Source organism: Dasypus novemcinctus, chromosome 3 (genome assembly GCF_030445035.2).
Source record: "Dasypus novemcinctus isolate mDasNov1 chromosome 3, mDasNov1.1.hap2, whole genome shotgun sequence".
NCBI classification, from domain to species: domain Eukaryota; kingdom Metazoa; phylum Chordata; class Mammalia; order Cingulata; family Dasypodidae; genus Dasypus; species Dasypus novemcinctus.
Genome location: NC_080675.1, coordinates 120,024,344 through 120,045,108, shown reverse-complemented (window position 1 = coordinate 120,045,108; position 20,765 = coordinate 120,024,344). Strand labels below are relative to the sequence as shown.

Here is a 20,765-nt window from a genome sequence, read left to right as displayed (position 1 = left end):
GCACTCCACATGGGCGAGCACTCTGTGTGGGTGAGCTCACCACACAGTCCAGCTTGCTTTCACCAGGAGGCTCTGAGTCTCGAACCTGGCCCTCTATATGGTAGATGGGAGCCCAATTGCTTAAGCTACATCTGTTTCCCTGCAAGTTATATTTAGTGCATGATTTTGCAGAATATGAATTTTTTCAGGACTATGTACATTGTTAAAAATAAACAACTGCATACTTGATATTAGATTTCTAAAATTAAACTACTAAAATAAAACACACATCATTCATATCTGAAGCAAAGACAAACTGAGTGAATATTTATCTAGGAAGATACAAACCCATTCTGGACAACTATAGAAGAAAATTGGAAAGGCCTAAGAAGTCTTTTCTTCTAATGCTACCTAAAAAGTCAGTGTGAAATAAGATTTATTGGCTATTGTTTAAAGATATGCTTAAAATATGAAGATTTTAAGGATAAAGTATAAACCTAATGTTTTGAGGACTGATCCATTTTACTGATTTTTATATAATATTGTATATTCACAATACCTCTTGTGTGACTGTCCCCAAGACTTGAGATGATATTCAATGACACTAGTTTCGAAAAATATTAAGATTCCAGATACAAAATTCTAGGTTGAAATTAACTGACACTTCTGCAAGCTCCACTTCCTCAGTGGCATTGGGACTGTCCTGCCCTGATATTATTGCCATGTAGCCTTCTGAGTTATCTGACTGATAGCTCAGAAAACTCAGCCTTGACATTTTGCTAATGGAGTCAAGAGAATAGCATAAGTTACAAGTGTTTTACGTATTTATCTTATGTAGAGGTGCAGTCATTTCTAAATTTAAAAGATACAATGAATAAAAGAGTGAATAAAGGAATTAGTGCTCTCCTTTGTATTTTGGGACCTCAGAAAGTAAGCTAAGTGGCTCAGAAACCATGCCAAAATATTACCTGTTGATACTCAGCATCATCCTTTCCCTTTTAAGTTTCTGCTTGCAGGAGGCATTTTCTCAGATTCTTTTTTTAGCAGTACTACAACTTAAATTCTACCAATGGGAGGCACAGGTGCAATAGTTGGGAGAAGAGAGGAAAGGAAAAACCATTAACCTCAGCAGTAGCTGCAAAGGACCTTGCAAAGGGCAGATATGATGTTTTGCCACAGCAGTGTCTGAGAGTCAGGTAGTCCTGAGACTTACTTTGGTGCCACAGGTAAAGGAGTTCAATGGTGATGGTTTCTGTGATTCCTACTCTTCCTAACACTTTGAAATATATCAGTTGCTCTTAGACCTTTCCTTCCCCAGCCTTACTGATGATTGTGTAAACCTCTAAGTCTTTGTCTATTAAATCCTTTCTATTTGAAATACCTAGTTCTTTTTACTCAATCAAAGCTTTAATTCTGTTCCTGACTGCCTGCTGAATATACTTAGAAATGAAAATCATGGAAATACAACTTAGCAAAGTTATACACATGCGTGCGCACGCACGCACACACACATCTATCCACCTACTTTTAAAGTATGTTTAAAAAAGTAGTTTGTTAATTGAAATATAATGACATGATATAAAATCTGTCTCAATAATCTACCATACTGTAACAAACCACGAAAAACCTTGAAAAACAATTGTTTCTGACAAAGGTCTAACCACACCATGTGGAATGGTGTGAACCATGTTGAGAAAGGCTGTAATGGAATAAAAGCTCTTATTTTGGATTGTGTTCATTTTCACGAACCTGACAATCAGTAACTCAATGGCAAATGCCCTTGTTTGGGGCAGTTTTCCCAAAACAAGAAGTTTGGATGCAGACAGACCAGGGTTCGTATGATTTTGTGAGGTCATTCATGTTTCAATCTTTTATCTTTCTGTCTGCCATCCTTTGTCCTAATGCCCACCGTCTCATGGCTGAAGATGGATATTTTACCCATTAGCCTCCAGGAAGGAAAGAAGGCTTACAATTTATCAGGAAGGCAAAGATTCTCCCAGAATCCCTATCACATTTCTCCTAGCAACTCATTAGGTGGAACTGTGTCTCATGGCCACTTCCAGGATTTTAGCTTATACTTTGTTTGGTACCCTAAAAAAATCATGGTTCTGTCATTAAAGAAGGGGAGAATGGATATCAGGCACACAACTTGTGGTGTTTTACAGCATAAAGTATAAGAACAAACAAAAAAAATGTAAATGATACCTTCAGAAAAACATTTTAAAAAATAGTGCTTGTATGCCCACAGTGTAGTAGAAACAATGAAAGCAAATCCATCACTTCAATGAAAAAGTAATGATCATCAGGATTACATTCAACTGTACATAATAGGAAAATCCCAAATAGCTGCAATTTAATCAAGTTAACATTCATGTTCATTTCTTCCTCTCGAAAAGAAGTCTGGGGGTAGGAATTTCAGGACTATTATTGTGGTTTCATGATGTCACCAGGGACCTTGATTTTATCTTCCTGATCCTCTATCCTCAGCACTCAGCTTCTGAACACAAGATCACTTCTTATTCCAATATGACTGCTGGTGCTAAAGACATCATTTCTCTATTCCAAGCCAGGAGCAGTAGGAGGGAAGAGGACAAAAGGGCCCTTCTCTTGCAAAATCAGTTCCTTCTAAGGAAACTCCTACAAGTTGCTCACAATACTTCTTATATTTTATTGGCCATAACATAGCTACATGGCCATTCCCAGCTGCAAGTCAGGCTAGGAAAAGGGGGCTTCTGGTGGTAAACATAACTACCATAAAGTGAGCTTGGTTTCTATTACCATATAAGAAGAGGAAGGTGGATTGTTTCAGTTAATGTATCTGTCATCACCATTTATAGGATTATCTTCAAATACATAGGATTGCATGTGGATTGAACCTTATAATATATTGCTCTAAGAAATTTATTCTTGCTTAATGTGCAGTTTCTACCTAAATTATCCAGTTAATTGCCTGAATTCTAAACATCACTTGGCTGGTGGAGATCTTTCTACAGAATGCATTTTTGGAACGATAAATGCTAGAACAAAAGACTCCTAAATTAAGCAGAGCAATAGAAAGTAGAAAGAGGAAGAAAGAGAAAAAGGGAAAAAAGGAGGTGGATTGGAAATAGTAAATAGATGGCACTAGTTGATTGTCAGAATAAGATTATATTTTTCTTTCAAGTGACAATAACATACTTTTTTCATCATAGAATGAACATCTTAAAATAAATAGGGAAAACATATATGGATTTCAAATATAATCCATAGTTTTTCCAGAAGTTTTAAATTTCTTTTTAAGCATCAACTCTCAAAAGTTAGGAAACATATTGGCTCCAAATCCAGCCATTTAATGTAAATAAAATCAAGCTTAATGTTTTAAAAATCATATTATACATTTTGTTTTTCTCCATATTATTGGCCTTTTTCTTTTAATTCTTAAAGTAAAAATATGATGATATCCTAGTTGCCACTCAACATCCATTCTCTTGAACAGAAACCCAGACTGTGTCCCCAGCTAGAAAACTATTTGCTAACTTCCCTTTTGGCTAGGTGTGTCGTGTAACTAAGTTCTGGTCCACAAAGGGAAGTGCTGTGTGAGACAGCTGAATACAGCCCTTTTTTCTTATTCCTCAAGTCTACAATGCAGCTAGGATCCCTAGATCTCCAGGAGTCATCTTGGGCCATGGGGTGACTTTAAGAATGGAAGCCTTGCACAAGGCTGATGAAAGATTAAGATAGAAGGAACCTGTGGAAACATTTTATATGCTTTGGGCTGCTTTCTTCTGAACTTCTTAGAGAGAAGAGTAACTTCTATTTTAAGACTTTGTTATTTCCACTCTCTGTTACTAGCAGCTGAACATAATTCCTAAATGATATATCCATTGAGTTATTAATTGAAAACATTTTAAAATTTTAGGGTTAAATTTCTAGATATGTATAATGGTCTCTCTCAGTGTGTCTCTGTCTCTGTCTCACTCTCTCACCCTCATAAACCACTTCAATCTGTAAGAAAGAAAACAAAGAGTTATGTGAAGTTGTGCCAGTAATACATTATCTTCCAATTGCAATTGTAAGGGCTAATGCTTTTGTAGTGGGAACTGTGGGAAGATTAAAACTAGAGCATTACTAAAGAATTTTTGAGCGTGTGCATATGGAGTACAAAAACACAGTAAAGGAAAGGAAGGGAAGATATTATAGAAATGAAATGCAACAATAGAATGTTAGCTATTTTTTTCTTTATTTTTTGCAGATTTAGTTAAGTGCAAAATTGATAGCAAGAGAAGAATGAAAGATTAAAGCAAAGAACAGTGGAGATAGAATAGTTAAGGAAAAATAATTTTTTGCTCTTCAGAAGATGTCCAATTCTCCCCATCTTTTAAGATTCAGTTCTTCTATGATGCCCTCACCCATTCCCTTGTAGGGATTAATCTCTGTCTTTTATGCATCTATCAGGGTTATCACTGGGATACAGCCAGTGAGGTGTTTGCCTCAGGTGCAAAACTTAAAAGGCCATCAACAAACTCAATAATCAAAATAAATAATATTTTAACACAAGAATTTAAAAAATGAAATTGACACACTAGGGCATGTGGACCGGTCTCCAAGTATAAACCTTTAAATACACTTAGCTTTTATTTCCATTAAGGCACTCAAATAGTGCTTTGTATGAAATTCCTCTCCCAACAGGACCAGACTCATTTTTGTGTCCCCCATGCTCCTACTTCCCTGTTTTAAGCATTAAGTCCTTTGTATTAGGGTTCTCCAGGGAAATAGAACTGACAAGATACACACACACACACACACCCAAAAGCATGCATATGCACATATGTATGTATGTAAATATGAGATTTATTACAGGAAGTAGCTCATGTTACTTTGGAGATTGATCAGTCTGAATTCCACAAGGCAGACTACAAGTTGTGATCTCCCATGAGGCTTTCAGTGAATTCCCTAGGAGAATATGACTGGCTGAAGTAGTGACAGAAATTCTTCTGAATGCTGAAATCATTCGTTCTTCCTTTTAAGTCTTCAAATGATTGGCTGAAACTTCTCTCATTGCTGATGGCAATTATCTTTATTGATTATAGATGTAATCAGCCATAGATGCAATCAACTGACTAATGATTTAAATCCATGAAATACCCTCACAGTAACAACCAGGCCATTACTTGCTTTACTAAACAACTGGACACCATAACCTAACCAAGTTGACACAGTAATTTAACCATCATAGCTTCTTAATAAATATTCAGTTGAATCTCATGAAGAACTTTGCAATTGTTTATACTGTACTAGGGACGGTGGGATTAAGTGGTCATCATTGAATCAACTTTAGCAAAAGAATAACAGAGTGATGAATGTTTTGAAGGTACTTATAATCCAGTACTATAGGAAAATCACCTGGCTTCTCTTTGACTAAAATCCTGGCTGGCTTGGAGAGTTAGGGAACTCTAAACTACTTTATAGTCATATAACACTTTGCCCTATGTAAAGTTCTGTCATTTAATCCTCACCTTAATCCAGCAAGGTATGTATTATTTTCCTTATTTACTGTGGAGGGATTGAGAAATTAAATGATTTGCCCAAGAAATTATGGGTAGAAAGTGTCAGAGTTGGGGCTCTAATGCAGGTTTTCTGTCTCAAAATCTAATGCCCTTTCTGCTACTCCAAATACTGTCTCAGGTTGACTAAGGAGAAACCATTTATACAGCAACTATAATAGCATCTGTAGTAACTACAAAAAAGAATGTAGGTAGCACTCTAGCAGCAGTATATTTTAGTAAATGTACACTTCATGATTAAAATCTGATTTTTATGTCTCATGAAGTAGCCTGACTTCAGAAATAGGATGGGACGTTTTATGGTATTTTGTGGTAGAGACCAGGGCACTGCATACTGAAATCCCAAGGACATGGGAAATTGAGGAAATTGCTTATTTTTTTTAGTTGAGTGTTAGTTTCTAATTACAACTTTACCACTAATGTGTGTGTGATATTCTGCAAAGCACATAAATCATTCCTTTGCTTCTTTAAGAAACATTTGGGAAAGTCTTTGAATGCTTCAACTGGAAAAGATATTTCAATGTGCAATATTATTACAGTTCTCAAGAGTTAGAAGTTTATTAAGGTTAACAGGCTTCTTTCTCATATTTGGAGAAAAAATATAGTATAAAGTATATGGCTATACTTTAAAACTCCACACCATAAATTTGAGAGACTATAACTGCTTCAAATATAATTTCCATCAGCAAATAACAAACACATAATCAAAACCCAAAATATCCATTATTAGCCAATCTAGTCGATTTCCTATGAAAATTATAGATGCCACCCATTGATTACTGCCCAGAGGATTAAAAACGTCATCTTTTTCTAGGCTAATAGCTGAGTTCCAAGGAAAGCCTCAACTTGATCTTAAAGAAATTCAAAGTCATTTATTCTGGTGAATCGCAACCACTCGTTAATAACTATTGAATATCCACAGGGTGCTTAGGCATCTGAATCAGAAAAGGTGATTTATTTGCATCATTCGAAGGATTTTTAAGGGAAGACTAAAGAGGTGCTCAAGTCTTAAAGATGCAAAGTGGAATGTGCTTCTCTTACTTAAATTGCCCCAACCTAGAAGAAATTGAGTTCTGGTTTTCAAAGCTTCAGAGGTTTCTAACCCTCAGAGCCGACTTTTGAAAGCGAAGACCCCATTGGGTGCCAAGCGACAGGAGGGCAGGTGGTCAGAACATGGCCCCAGTGCGGGCCTCAGTTTGGGTCAAGCCGTCCCTGGGCTGAAGCAAGGCCGACTGCAGCAACGGCAGCCCTGACCCGCCAACCCTCTTTCCTCCCCTCCCCCCCTCACCCCCACCCCTAACACCCGGCTCGCACCACGTCCCGGTCGCCCAGCCCCGACCGGTTCTCGCGAGATCCGGGCAGCTGAGCGCTCGGGGCCTTTTCAAATCGGGATCCGTTACCGCTTCCCCGGCCGCCGCCATTGTCGGGCTCGGAGCCCCTCAGCTTAGGCTGCAGAGGCAGCGGCTGCGGGATGGCGGACGCCGACAAGCCGGTGGTTCCTGGGACCGCTGGCGAAGACAGCCCGCATCAGCAGCTCGCGGAGCCTCCGGGCGAGCTGCGGCGAGGACCGCACCCGCCGGAGTCCGAGAAGCAGCAGCAGCACAGCAGCAGCTCCAATGGCGTTAAAATGTATTGTCTTTTCCTCTGGGGACCGGGGCGACTGTGGGGCGGGCGTCGGACCGGAGGGCCGGGGTGGGCCTCGGTGGGGCACTACTAGCTCCTCAGGCCCCGGCCCGCCTTCGGGCCGTTGGCGGCTGGAGGAGCAGGTGCAGCCGGGCCGATCCCAGGCCCTGGTGGCTTCGGGCCCGGCAGCCTGCGGGCCAGGGGTGGGGGCCGGGGGTCCTGCGCAGCTACCTGATTTCTAACCCCATTTCCCTGACATCGTCAGTAGAACCTTTGAGGAAAGCTCTGCGACCGCCTCGGTTTGTAGGAAAATGGCCCCCCTTTTAAAGGACAGTACTTAGTGTTCATCACTAGGGAGTATCTAGGGATGACATCATCGGACATTGCTTCTTATCACTGAGAATGTATTTAAAAAGAATATTCCCTCACCCCCATCTTAACGGCCTTATTCTGAGCTTTATGGATTCAGTGTTTTTTGTTGTTTTCTAAAGTGAATATTCATTTCTGTAATTTATTTACCTTGAAGGAAGTTTAATAATATGCCGTTAGAAGGGATCTGTTTTGTTATCTTTGAATTAGCTAGAGGTATTTTTAAAAAGGGAATGTGTTGTGCATTGCTTTTTCTTTTTTCTCCCTAATGTTTGTCAGCTGTACAGGCTGGTTTAAAAACTCATGTGATGGTAGGTTCTTAATTTTGGTATAATGGTAAAATAAGAAAACCACTGCTTTAAAGGCTGCAGCTGCCGTCATTGGCAATAAAGAGTTTAGTTGACTCGAATCCGTAATAATTTCTAGTTATAAGCATACATTATGAAAATTGTTTCCCTTTGTTCTTGTCATGTGGGGGACATGAAATCAAGCATTTGTTTTCATATGCCCAACCCTTTTAACCTGAAATTGAAAATACATTAATAATTTAGTGAAAGCATTCTTTTCTTTATGCCTCAAAATAGAAAGCAGTAAACAAAATGTCATTTTGGCTTTTCTCTCATATAAAAATGTTTGAAACGATATCATAAGCCCTGGACCAGTTGTTGTAAAGGTAGTTGATTGCAAATGAGATGGGGTAGCTCTCCTCAGCTGGGTTGACACTCTTATTATCGAGTGGGTTAGAACAGGATAGGCAGCATCTTCTAGGCAGAATATTGGTGTAGGTATAAAAGATCGGATCTCAGTGGCTATTTTTCCCAGATGGAAAACACCTTAATAACTGAGGAACCAGAAAGTGAGTCAAACACTTTCTACCTGTCAAAATGTGGGGGCTTTTAGGGGTTTGGCATCATAAGTAGCAATGAAGAATAGTGGGATGATAAAATATATGCTTTTAGTTTATAACTAAACATGGTCATGCCACCCCTTTTCTCCTGGTAACATTAATGAAAGGGACAGCCTTTAATTACAGACAGAAGCTGCACTAAATTTGGGTATGATTAGTGTGATAGCGTCTGTACTGTGTGAAGCTAGTTATCTGAACCTCCATCAGATCTAAAGTTCTCCTATAATCCCTTTTAATGTTCCACCGTGGTTTAGCAGACAGGAGAGGTGGGAAAATAATCTTTTCCACATCTAATTGAGGAAAATGTAAGGTGAAGAAATTAAGAAATGCTATGAATAAATACAAATGCATGCTCTTTCCATTGCTTATAATTCATCTCCTTTTCTCAAAAGTTGACTAAATCAGGGCTTTCTTGTACTGTCTCTTCCATAGGAACATATGCTAGTCCATAATGAGTCACTTAAATTGAATAACTAGAGACATTACACATATCATCCTAAACAATCTTTTTTGATCCTATCAACCAGTAGGAGTAGTTAACAACCCACACGTAAATTTGAGTTGATAGATATGTTTTTTAATGATAAGAATTTATAGTTGATGATAAAAGTGATGACCAGATTATTGCCTTAAAATATATATAACTTAGAAATTAATGGAATGCTGCTTGTCATGAAGACTGAAATGATTTTGAGGTTATTCCCTAGTCATTTTGGACAGAGATCATGCTTTTGTCTTTGTGTATCCACAGCCTAACATTTAAAGGGCCTGGTAAATATTTTTCAGAGAAATAGTGGTGAACTTTTATGATCATGAAACACAAATGCAGAGGATTTAGTTGGCACATTCACATCATTAGTTGAAAAATTAAAGATCTTTTTTCTTAAGTCTATTCCTTTCCTTTACATCAAAATAGTGTAACAGCTCCCCTTTTCTTAAAAATGAATAGGAGAAAAGAGTTGTTACTATTCATGTGTGATTCAGTAACATCTCAGAGTATATGAAGATTGAGAGTTATATTAGGGTATTTGTATAAAATATTAAGCATTGGAGCAGGGTTCACTAGCAGAATAGTAATTTTAATCATATTAGGACAAAGGAGTGGAACTTAGCCTAATTTTGGAACTGGACTAATGTTTCATACTATTATAGCACTACACTTCTAAAATCACATCTTAAAACTATGCTTCTTCATTTGATGTTTGATTTTGTTTTTTTTTTCCCCAGAAATTTATGTTATAATTTGGGCAGGCATAATTCAGTCTTAAAAGTAGATAACATTTTTGTGACTATTTTAGAAACCTCAAGTATGTTAAGAGGGAATTTGCCTAGATGCTTTGGGAATCGGTTCATGGAATTCTGAATATAGTGCCAATAATTTGGAATTATGTAGTATCATTTCCTTAGGTGTTTTCATATATATATATTTAACTTATTTTCTGTAGTATACTTGTGACATAGAAAGAGGTCAGCAATTAATTATAGATTAGGTTCTTAACAGACCATACTTCTAGCCACAAAATTAATCTGCCTTCCATAGATTATCTTAATTTGCTCATTGTAGGTGAGCAGTGTAGCTGTATTTTTAAATTATCGCTAATTGGGGAAGACTTGAAGACATCCTTCACTCTCATTCTTTGAGAAAATGTTTTAAAAAGGATTTACGAAGAATTTATGTTGGTGTCTGTTGTGCTGAGAACCCAGAAAAAAGATAGCTGTGCTTTTTGGGTCCTTGCTGCCATTTTCAGAAGTGTAATTCATTACTTCACACTGAGGAGAGCTTGGTAGGTTGGATAGTGAGAACAAAGCAAATTTGGCCCTCATGTCTCTTCCTTGATTTTAGCAGGGTTTTTTTTTTGTTTTTTGTTTTGGCAGACAGCAGCACCATCTGTGCTCAGATGAGTATGGGGTCTTAATTGATTGTTCATTCAAAAATTAATATTTATGAAGCATATGTTAAGTATAGTCACCATTTTAGAGTCTGCTGATACCAAAACAGATAGTTTTTGTTCTCACAGAGCGTACAGTTTATATTTATGGCTCTGTTGCTACTTGCTTAGAAGAATAGTGTCTAAAAAGTTCAGTATGCTATTAAAAAGTGATAACATAAATATGAGGTGCCTGTGGAACCCTGAAATGTATAGAATTCCACAATGCTTGACTTGGAAGATAATTTAGAACCTGGGTTTCTAAGTCTGGTTAGTTGCCAGAATAATCTAATAAGCTTTTAAAATTTTAGATTTCTTGGTATCATTCCCAGAGAATTTTATTAGTATATGTTTTTGAAATATTTCTTTAAAACTGAAGTTTAAAAAATTTAGTTTTAAATTCATTAGAGTAATTAGGAATATAAAAGAAACCTGTTATTACTTCCATTAAACAGAGATTCCTTTTGAAAAGTAAGTTGCATTATTCTTACATAAATCCAGAGTTTTATCTATAAGATTTGCTTTAAATGCATGCCTTTGTCTTATGGAGGGCTGGTGGATAGCATCATATAGTTACACTGAGATTACAATTTGGTAAATTATTTTTTTCCAGTTAAGGCAACATTTAAAATGTTGATTTATGAAGTTTTTATTCAGATTGTATTAAAGCATTGCTCACCCCCCATATAGGTTGTCTACTAATAAAAATAGCATAATTCTAGGAGACCCCATCCTTGTTTATAGCTAAAACCCAGAAAACAATCAGCATGTTCATCAAAATTGAAAATAGAAAGAATTTGAGTCTTATTTGAGTGGATGCATTTATAGCCATATCTGTATATTTTAATCATTTTTTAAGCAGGGAAGAAGAAATAGTTCTGGGAAGAAAATGTTGGGCAAGATGAATGAATTTTTTCAGGGTCTCATTATGTAAATTAGTGTTTACATACTGAGGCCTAGAAATTTAATTCTCCTCCGTGAAAGGTAGCAGTGTCACATATTCTAAAAGTAAAATCACCTATTTCCCCTGCCCCCCAAGGTCCAATAACATTTAAGTAGAATGATTATTTACAGCAAGTATTTGCAACATGGAAAAAATGGTGATTGTTATTTGAGTTTGATAATGTTCCCAAACCCTTGTTTTAAAATGGGCTTCTGCTTTGCTGATGTCTAACTTGGGATTTGTGGAGGGATTTATGAAGTAAGGTGATAAATTTTTAGAAGCACACTGAATTTTTTTTTTTCTAATTTATAGGGAGAATGATGAATCAGTGAAAGAAGAGAAATCTGACTTAAAGGAAAAATCTACAGGAAATAAGAAAGCAAATAGATTTCATCCTTATTCAAAGGACAAGCATTCAGGCACTGGAGAAAAGAAGGGTCCAAATCGTAACAGAGTTTTCATTAGCAACATCCCATATGACATGAAATGGCAAGCTATTAAAGATCTAATGAGAGAAAAAGGTAACTATCTCTGAAATAACCCACTGTTGGATAGTCTTCATATAAGAGGAGGGGGAGGGAACTAGCAAACTTTAAAAATTCCTCTGAGCCACACGGACTCAAAATTATTTCTTGACACCTGAATTAATCTTTTCCACTTCTTTCACTTGACACAATTTCACTACAAGGTAGTATGGATAAATGAAGTATTTTTCTTTTTGCCATTTTAGAGGGATTGTAGTGAGCCAGCATATGCATGCCACCAAGAATTTTGTTAAAGGGATTGCTTTGTCTAGTTGCAGTTTTTATAGATTTTTAAAGGACTATTGCATTAGTTAAGCAATACATTTAGCTTGTTAAAGTATGAATAATAAGGCCTGCTTTTATTTATTTTTTCCCAAAAGCTGATTTGTTATTACCTTGGTGGAATCTGGAATCTGGCTGTGGAATTCATTTTGTTTGCATTGTCATGACTGCCATGATGCTGTCTTTGCAGTTCTATATTAAAATTGCTTTACTGCTGTTGCAGTTTTGTTTTCAGAAGAATCTGAAAACCTTCATCTTACATATATATATATATATATATATGGTTGGTTTTGGGGAAAATAATTTTAATACTTGATCTTGTAAAAGTTAGTTTTGTTATCTCTTGAAAAATTGAGTTTCAACAGTCCTGCAAACTCTGTACTTGGCTTTGAGGCTGTTCTCTTCCAATCAATCAAAAAAAATTGTATTGGTGTATCTGTTGTAAGGTGACAACTATTTGATTGGTTTTATTTATTGACTTTATTTAGAAAGTGTGTGGCTTGCTGTGAAGCATGACTTGTAAATTTAGTTTACTGATGGCAAACATGATTGAAGACATTCAGGTAGAAAGTCACCTTAAAACAGCTGTTGTGTGTAGGCTGACCAAAGTTATTTGAAAAGAGCTAATGTTGATGTTTTTAATATGATAGGCTAAGGGACCATTTGTATGTATATGTGCATTTGTTCACCAACTATATCATGCTGGCCAAAATATGATCTGTAGTATGAATTTGGTTAATATGGTTGTTAGCTTTTTTAGAGAATGTGGATGATGTACATTTCTGAAAATTAGTTAAATTTACATAGCCATTGACAGGAGGTATGTTGGTCTGGTTTTGATTGTTGGTGAATAATAGGTGCTTTTCTGTAGAGTTGTGCACAGGTGTGCAGTAAAGCAAGATATTGGTGTTTAAATGTATTGTTTCTTGGTATCTTCCTTTTGTATGTCTTATGTAGTTGGTGAGGTTACATACGTGGAGCTCTTTAAGGATGCGGAAGGAAAATCAAGGGTAAGTGCTGTGGGCAATAATCTGCTAGAGGTTTAAAAGTTCCTCAGCAGTTTACCTTTTGTATACTTCTGTACCAGTTTTTGGAAACTTAAGTTTCATTTTGTTTTACTTTATTATGTAAGATTTGAGGCTTTACTAGCAAGTCTGACACTTACTCAAACCAAACTAGCTGCCTGGAAGGGCTGGGTTTTGTAAATGCTTATAAAGAACATTCACTTTTCTAATGCTCTAAGGTAATGCTTCTCCTTAGCCAATAGATTTTAACATGAGTTTTTTTTTTTGTTGTGTTTTGATGTCTTCAGGATAATTTAAAAGTCACTGAATTGATAATATCCCCTAAGAGGAAGTTCTATTAGAGGCCTATAGCTTAAAGGTGTTCATTCACAATGTATTTTTTACTGAAGAGCTTAATTGGTAGCCTGCAGGACTACATAAGAGGCAGTGCTCTGATAAATTGGTATGAATGGCATCAATAATTAAATTGATGTAGAAGGAATTGGTTGATAGATTTTGATTTTCAGCAACAAGAATGAAATATACTGAGGAAAACAATAGAAAGTTTTAAAAAATGTTTGCAGCAAAGACCAGTGGATGAATGAGAAATAAAACCTTTGTCAGTACATTCATATGGCATTTTAAACAATAATAATTACAAGGAATTATTTAAAAATGATACTACAAATTTATTTCTTTAGCATAGGTGATTTTTTACAAACATAACACTGGTTGCTGTTGAATTATGTGTAGCCGGTTTCCTCTAATAGAGAACTTTGTTAAAAATGAAATTGACATTTTTTTTCTACTTGGATTTTAAGAGAATTGAATGTACATTAAAACATTTTTGTGCATAATACATTTTGAAATTAATTGTAAAGATAGGTGTTTCGGAGCCTTGAATTATTTTTTTGAATTACTTTCAATTGAATTTGTGCATTTACTTTGGTTTTGATTGAAAGAAAAGTCATCTAAAAGTAAAAACATGCTCCAAGCTTGTTAATTGCTTGGTTATACTATCTTAAATATTAAAATAGATTCACTTTTTAAATTTACAGAAAATTTGTGGTCACTTGCCTGTTATGTTCTGGAGGCATAAAAGATTTAAAATATTATTGATTGCCTTTCAATGACTTAAATGTTAGATACTGCTGTTAACTTCGTCTACTGATCTAAAACTTTTTTCTTTTGCATATTTTGACAAATCTACCTGGATATAGGGTTGTGGGTAAGAATTTTTTTTAAAGTATCTTAAGTCAAATTTAAACTTCTGATTGGGGAAAAAAAATCAGTACTTAACATTTCTTATAAATTTTTGTCTCTATTTTAAGTGTGGTTGAATTCAAAGATGAAGAATTTGTAAAGAAAGCTCTAGAAACTATGAACAAATATGACCTTAGTGGAAGACCCCTGAATATTAAAGAGGTAAGATTTCTTATATTTGGAATAATTTAAAACATTTGAATATCAGAACATGTTTTCTTTGGACTTTCATTTTGGTAAATTTGTCTGACTTTTATAGCATACATACTTATATTGATGCTGATATTGCTTGTACATGATTTCCTACTTGCCCTTAGGCAGTCTCTTATATATTTGACTTACTCTAAGTTGTTATAAGCAGAGGTGCCTAATTTTAAAAATCTCAGGATCCAGAAATTTAATGATGGCGAACTTTAGATGCTGACTGTATTTGGTATAGACCTTTTCAATTTTTAGATTGTGTTGTTTAATTTGAGAAATATAATAGGTATTTTTTTGATAATTGTGTTGCTTAATATTGCAAATAATTACTTTATGAATTTGAATAAAATTGATGCTCATTTTTAATGTATTTATCCTGGAAACCATGCCAAAATAAAATTTAAGAAAAGTTATAGGGGAATGGATGTAGCTCAAGTGGTTGAGTGCCTGCTTCCCATGTATGGGGTCCCGGGTTTGATTCTCAGTATCTCCTAAAAACAAACAAATGACACAACCAAATCATTGGGGAACAGATGTAGCTAAGTGGTTGAGTGCCTACTTCCCATGTAAGAGGTCCTGGGTTCAATCCCTCGTACCATCTGAAAAAAAAATTACAAATTTCTTAGTGAAGTTTATGACTAGACTTTGGAAACCCCTAAAATGAAAATGTTCCCTGTGTATGGAATTGTAGCAGTATAAATATGTTGACAAAAGATACTTAAAAAGATCAGAAGATACATAAAAATATATTTATGGTTAGGTGCAGTTGACCTAGGAAATGACAGATAGCAGTCATTTTCATGGATTCCTTTATTTCATATTGTTAAGTCTCTCTGAATAATTTGAACACAGCCCAGTTCTGCACTGATCCTTGCTAAAGTCTATGTTAAAAGGAATACAGAAAGCAACTTTGCCATTCTGAAGAGTCCCCACCAACATCTTTTCAGGTCTCTGATCCATTTTGAGTTGAGAGTTACAGGGGTCTGTGTCTAGATTCCCTTTCTTGCCATGTGGATGTCCAGATATCCCAGTACCATTTATTGAAAAGACCTTTCTAATAGGATTTTTATTAATATGAAGATTAAATAAAAGACATGGTAAAGAACTCAGGATCTGGTATCAGAGAACCTGTGTGACCAAGTACAAGCTACTTAAACACTCTGTTCTTTGTTTCCTTATCAGTACAATGGAGATAAAAACAGGTTCTACCTAATAGTGTTATAAGGATTCAAAAAGTTAATACATGTGAACTACTTAATAAATGTTAGCTATTTATTATAATCATAATATATAAATCACTTAACACAGTTATAAAAATATTGTAACTATATAATAAATGTTAGCTATAATAATAATGATTGTTGTTATTATTCCTGTACATGGTAAGAATTTTACTGGTAATTATTCTCTTGTTCCGAAATGTGAAGTGGTAATAGTTTAAAATTAAAGGCCATGCTACCAACAAATACAAGCATCTCAGATCCCTTTATTGGAGTTAACTCCCCAATTCCTCCAACTTTTATTTCCTGTTTCAGCCTGGGATTTATTTATTTTTTTTAAATTTTGACAGGGAAATGGAGAATTAGCAGGGAAGGAGTAGACTGCTATCGTCTATGCCAGCTCATTTATTTGGTGTCTTTTATGCATAGGCAGAACCAGTATTTCAAAAATGGGTTGGTATCCTAAATGATTTCCCATAAGAATGGTGTTTTTGTAGACTAGCCACCACTGTGGGAAATTACTGTTTTGATGATTTCACTTTTCTGTTTTATGGTTTCTCCTATTCCTCTTCATAGGACAAGTATTATAGATTCTCGGCGTCTTTTTTCTTTTTCTTTTCCTTTTTTTTAATTGGAAAAACGTTTATTGGATATTAAAGACCAAGACCATGTTGTTTGTGTTCTTTTAAGTTTTAGCACTTTGTGATCCTTAGTAATATTTCCTAGTCCCAAGAATAGAGTTATATGATATGTAGTTGATATAGTATGCCTCTATTTTTTACTTTTTTTAAAGGAAAAAAATAGTGTTTTTTTTTCCCTGTAAGAAAAGTGAAAAATAGGTGAAGGATGAGGCATTCTTTATTCAGTGAATTTTTCAGTTTTGACATCAGTAAAGGTGCAGTCCCTTTCCTAGGAATATCTGACTTAATATGTGTGGCCAGAGGCAATGCTTAGAATTACTAGTGAGATGGAAGTCTAAGGAACGGTATATTTCCAATGTTTTTAAGAAATCTTAGAATTACTTTTTTTTGTTGTTGTTACATTGAATGGGGGTTTGCAGCGGTTGTAATATAGGACCTTTAATAGCCGTAATAGTGACTTGCAGACTGAAGTCAGAGAGGGTGTTAGATAGTGATGTATTATATATGATATACACACATAAAAATTAAAACATAGTATTATGTTTTATTAATAAGGACAAACGATCCTACATAATGCTTCAAGAAATATTTTGTCCTACTTTGTCTTACTCCACAGTCAACTACTATTTTAAATTTTATGTTTGTGCAAGTTTTTGAAACTTCAGACCTAAAGCACTTAATATTTGTTAACCTAACATTTTATAGTGTTCTTCAAAACACTTATTTTCTTCAATATTTTATTTCTTTTTGCTGAGGCACTACCTTGGAAGCCAGAATATCTTTATTCTGTCATTACTTTTTCTTTCTGTTTTCTTCTTCCAGCTGTCTTAGAGAATTTATTACAGTCATCCAACTTTGTTTTTGTGTTCTCAGACTGAAGCCAGCAGAGTAGATTTGATAGTTAAATTTACTATAATCATTTGGCATTGCAGGACAGTCCTGGTATTTGTGTGTTTTTTGTTTATTTTTTGCATTCTACCTAATGGGATGAGTGAGAAGTACATTTCAACTTCCTTTTTTGGCTTTGCTTAAAGGGTAGAATATTTCGCTTATAAACTTACGGTACCTTTTTTTTAATTCACCCCCCTTGTGTCTTGCTTGCTGTCTGTTCTCTGTGTCTGTTTGCTGTGTGTTCTTCTGTGTGTCTGTATTTATTTATTATTTATTTCCCCCCACCTTGCAGCTTGCTTGTTTTTGCTCTGTGTGTCCATTTGCTGTGTGTTCTTTTGTGTTTTTTTTGTTTTTGTTTTTTTTAAACTTGTCTCCCTTTTTGTTGGGTCACCTTGCTGAGTTGGCTCTCCATGGCCCGTACCCCATGGCACCTGCAGGCCGGTGGCTGTCTGCGGCGTGTGGGTGAGCCTGCCCTCAGCAAGGAGACCCTGGGACGTGAACCCAGGGCCTCCCATATGGTAGATGGGAGCCCAACTGATTGATCCACAGCCACTACCCAACTTAAGGTACTTTAACATCCTACATAATACTTCAAGAAATAGTTCCCCTGCTATGTCTTACTCCACAGTCAACTGCTATTGGACACTTAGCCTTCCTTTATCTTTTCTTCCTATCTTAGATCATGATCATTTTTGAGGAAGGAAAGAGGTTAGAAGATAGATAATTTTATTTCAGTCATGAATAAAATTTATGGATTAGAATTGTTTGCTGTTTCCCCCATTCATGGGTCTTATAAAAGTCTGTTCCACTATTGAAAAGTTTTGAATTAGTCTGAATTTGGCATTGCATTGGGGGCATTCAGTGGTAAGAATTCATTATTGCATTTTGGAAAGAAAAGAGTCACAGTAAGTTCTCTGCCTCTCTTTGAGTTATGTGTATTTATGTTGTGCCATATACTTGTATACTAGTGTGAGGACAAAATTAAATTTGTTTCAAGTTCATAAGTGACTTTAGTGATTGGTAGTTGACGTCTTTGGAGACCAAAATCTTTATCTACAAGTTTTTATGGGACTCAGTTTTCTGGGTGAAAAAAACAAAACTCACTTTTTAAGAGGGTCAGTTATTTGAGTCAAATGGGCATAGCTACTATAGAATTTGAAGTTGTTTTAATTATAAATAAACTGATGTATCTAGTGGCATTTAACATTCCTTATGTTTTATAGGATCCTGATGGAGAAAATGCTCGTAGGGCACTGCAACGAACAGGAGGATCATTTCCAGGAGGACATGTCCCTGATATGGGATCGGGGTTGATGAATTTACCACCTTCCATTCTCAATAATCCAAACATTCCTCCTGAAGTTATCAGTAATTTGCAGGCTGGTAGACTTGGTTCCACAATTTTTGTTGCTAATGTAAGTTTAAGCTTTACTTTAAAATTTTGTCATTCAGATATATAATTGTAATCAGTAGTTTATTTCATTAGAAGAATGGGTTATAGGTTTATGGAACGTTCTGCTTGTTTTTAACTGAAGTTAGTGAAATAGTAAGTACTGTAAACACAAACCTAATTTAAGTGTCTATATCTCAAGTTAGAGTGTAAATACAGCTATTGACAATTTTTAAAAGTGAGAACTGTGGAATTTATAAACATTTAAGCAGTTCTTGAAATTATTTACTTTTGTTGTGTGTTTTTGTTCATATTGGTGGATAGACTTATTGTGGTTTTGATATTTGATATTTCTGAATATGCATGTTGTAGTTGGGCTTGCCATTTGTTCTAAGTTTTTGAAAGTTAGTGAAATCAAAGGTATTCTCCAAAATTTCTCTCAGTGAAAGATGTTCAAGTTTCAAATGTACAAATGAGGATTGAGTAGTTGAGAGACTATTTTGAGAATTAAAAAATTAAGGATAACATAAGTATAGCTTAACTCATTTTAAGCATATTTTTAATTTGAGCATTACTGATAAACATACAACAAAAATTATAATTTTCTATAGGTTTGAGAATTTAGAAGAGATTCTTTTGTATCATTTATAAATGTGGGGAGAGGGATTTATCAGGTATGTAATTTTATGTTAAGCTTGACTTCAAAGTTGGTTGGAAGAAACTAAAGGAAGTATTCAGCATAGCTGGAACTGTAAAGCGGGCGGATATTAAAGAAGACAAAGATGGCAAGAGCAGAGGAATGGGCACAGTCACTTTTGAACAAGCGATTGAAGCAGTTCAAGCAATTTGTATCCTGATTTACATTTTAGCATTATTTAAGGAGTTTAAAGAAGCTTGGTAACATTTTGTAGGGGCCATGGAATTTAAGATTGCTGGACTTAAAAAACTTATGTTTGATTAGCTGCCAGCTCATAAAACCCCTACTATGTCCAGGTACTAAAGTCACTCTTAAAGCTTGAATTAGCTGTATTAAACAAGCCTAGTAAGAACTTTTTTCTACCGTGCTTGTCTGCCACAGCTAATTGTATGTATACATGCTTTTGACAGTTATATAATCTATCGTATATTAATGCAGTTCCTTTAAATGAAGCATTGTTAATTTTTTTCAGTGGTTGAATTTAAAATATTTTATTTATAAAATAAAATTATAAAGCAAGAAATGGTTTTTTTGAGTAGACAATACTAGATAAATGAAATATATTAGATGTTAATTAAGACTGATAGTCTGACTCTTTTTAAGATTATTAAAACTTAGTGTATGTTAAATATAGTTCTTAACTGGCTTTCCTTGACTTAACCAACAGCTATGTTTAATGGGCAGTTTTTATTTGATAGACCAATGCATGTGAAAATGGTGAGTTTCCTATATATCACTTTAACCTTCCATCCTGTTTAAATCTTTTATTTGCTCTCCTCTACATTACAGTTCTTTTTAGTTACATCTTAATAACTTTTTTGCAATTAGGATGACAAGTCTGTCCCTCATGAAGACTACCGTTCACATGATAGTAAGACACCACAATTACCACGTAAGTAAAAGCTATTTTTAGAAATAATGGAGATGCTTCTTCTTTGCCTTTTTATATGCTAAGTAAAATTCTTAGTGCTAACATCCGAAGTTGCCCACAGTTTGGGGTTAGTTTCAAATGATGGAGATAGTTTGGTGTGGTTTATTAGGAAGACTGAGAAGAAAAATGTTAGGTGCCATTTTTTTCTGTAAGGTAGTTTTACGTGTGTGTTGATTATAAAGCAACACGTATCAAAAAATGTGGCAAGTTATATAAAAGGGGGGAAAACTCCTGTAATTTTACCATCCATATTTTAACATTTTTGTGTATTTTCTTCCAGTCTTTTCTTCCATGTATATTTTTTTATGTAGTTGTAAACTACCATATAAATGATTTTGTGTTGTTTAACCTTAAAGGATAAACATTTTTTTATGTTAAAAATTCTTTCCAAATATTTTTATTACCTGTGTGGTAATCTAGCATATGGAT

The 20,765-nt window shown here is 35.2% G+C and overlaps 1 protein-coding gene across 1 annotated transcript in view; it reads left to right on the top strand.

Moving 5' to 3' along the window:
* Positions 1 to 6,882: 6,882 nt before the first annotated feature.
* MYEF2 (myelin expression factor 2) overlaps positions 6,883 to 20,765 on the top strand; it is a 52,380-nt gene continuing 38,497 nt past the window's right edge. Inside the window, exons 1-9 of the mRNA XM_004448083.4 lie at positions 6,883 to 7,151; positions 11,605 to 11,813; positions 13,056 to 13,108; positions 14,323 to 14,330; positions 14,434 to 14,527; positions 18,542 to 18,733; positions 19,403 to 19,556; positions 20,073 to 20,122; positions 20,234 to 20,297. Of these exons, the coding sequence (XP_004448140.1) occupies positions 6,994 to 7,151; positions 11,605 to 11,813; positions 13,056 to 13,108; positions 14,323 to 14,330; positions 14,434 to 14,527; positions 18,542 to 18,733; positions 19,403 to 19,556; positions 20,073 to 20,122; positions 20,234 to 20,297 (982 nt within the window). The 5' untranslated portion in view covers positions 6,883 to 6,993. The remainder of the gene's footprint in view (positions 7,152 to 11,604; positions 11,814 to 13,055; positions 13,109 to 14,322; positions 14,331 to 14,433; positions 14,528 to 18,541; positions 18,734 to 19,402; positions 19,557 to 20,072; positions 20,123 to 20,233; positions 20,298 to 20,765) is intronic.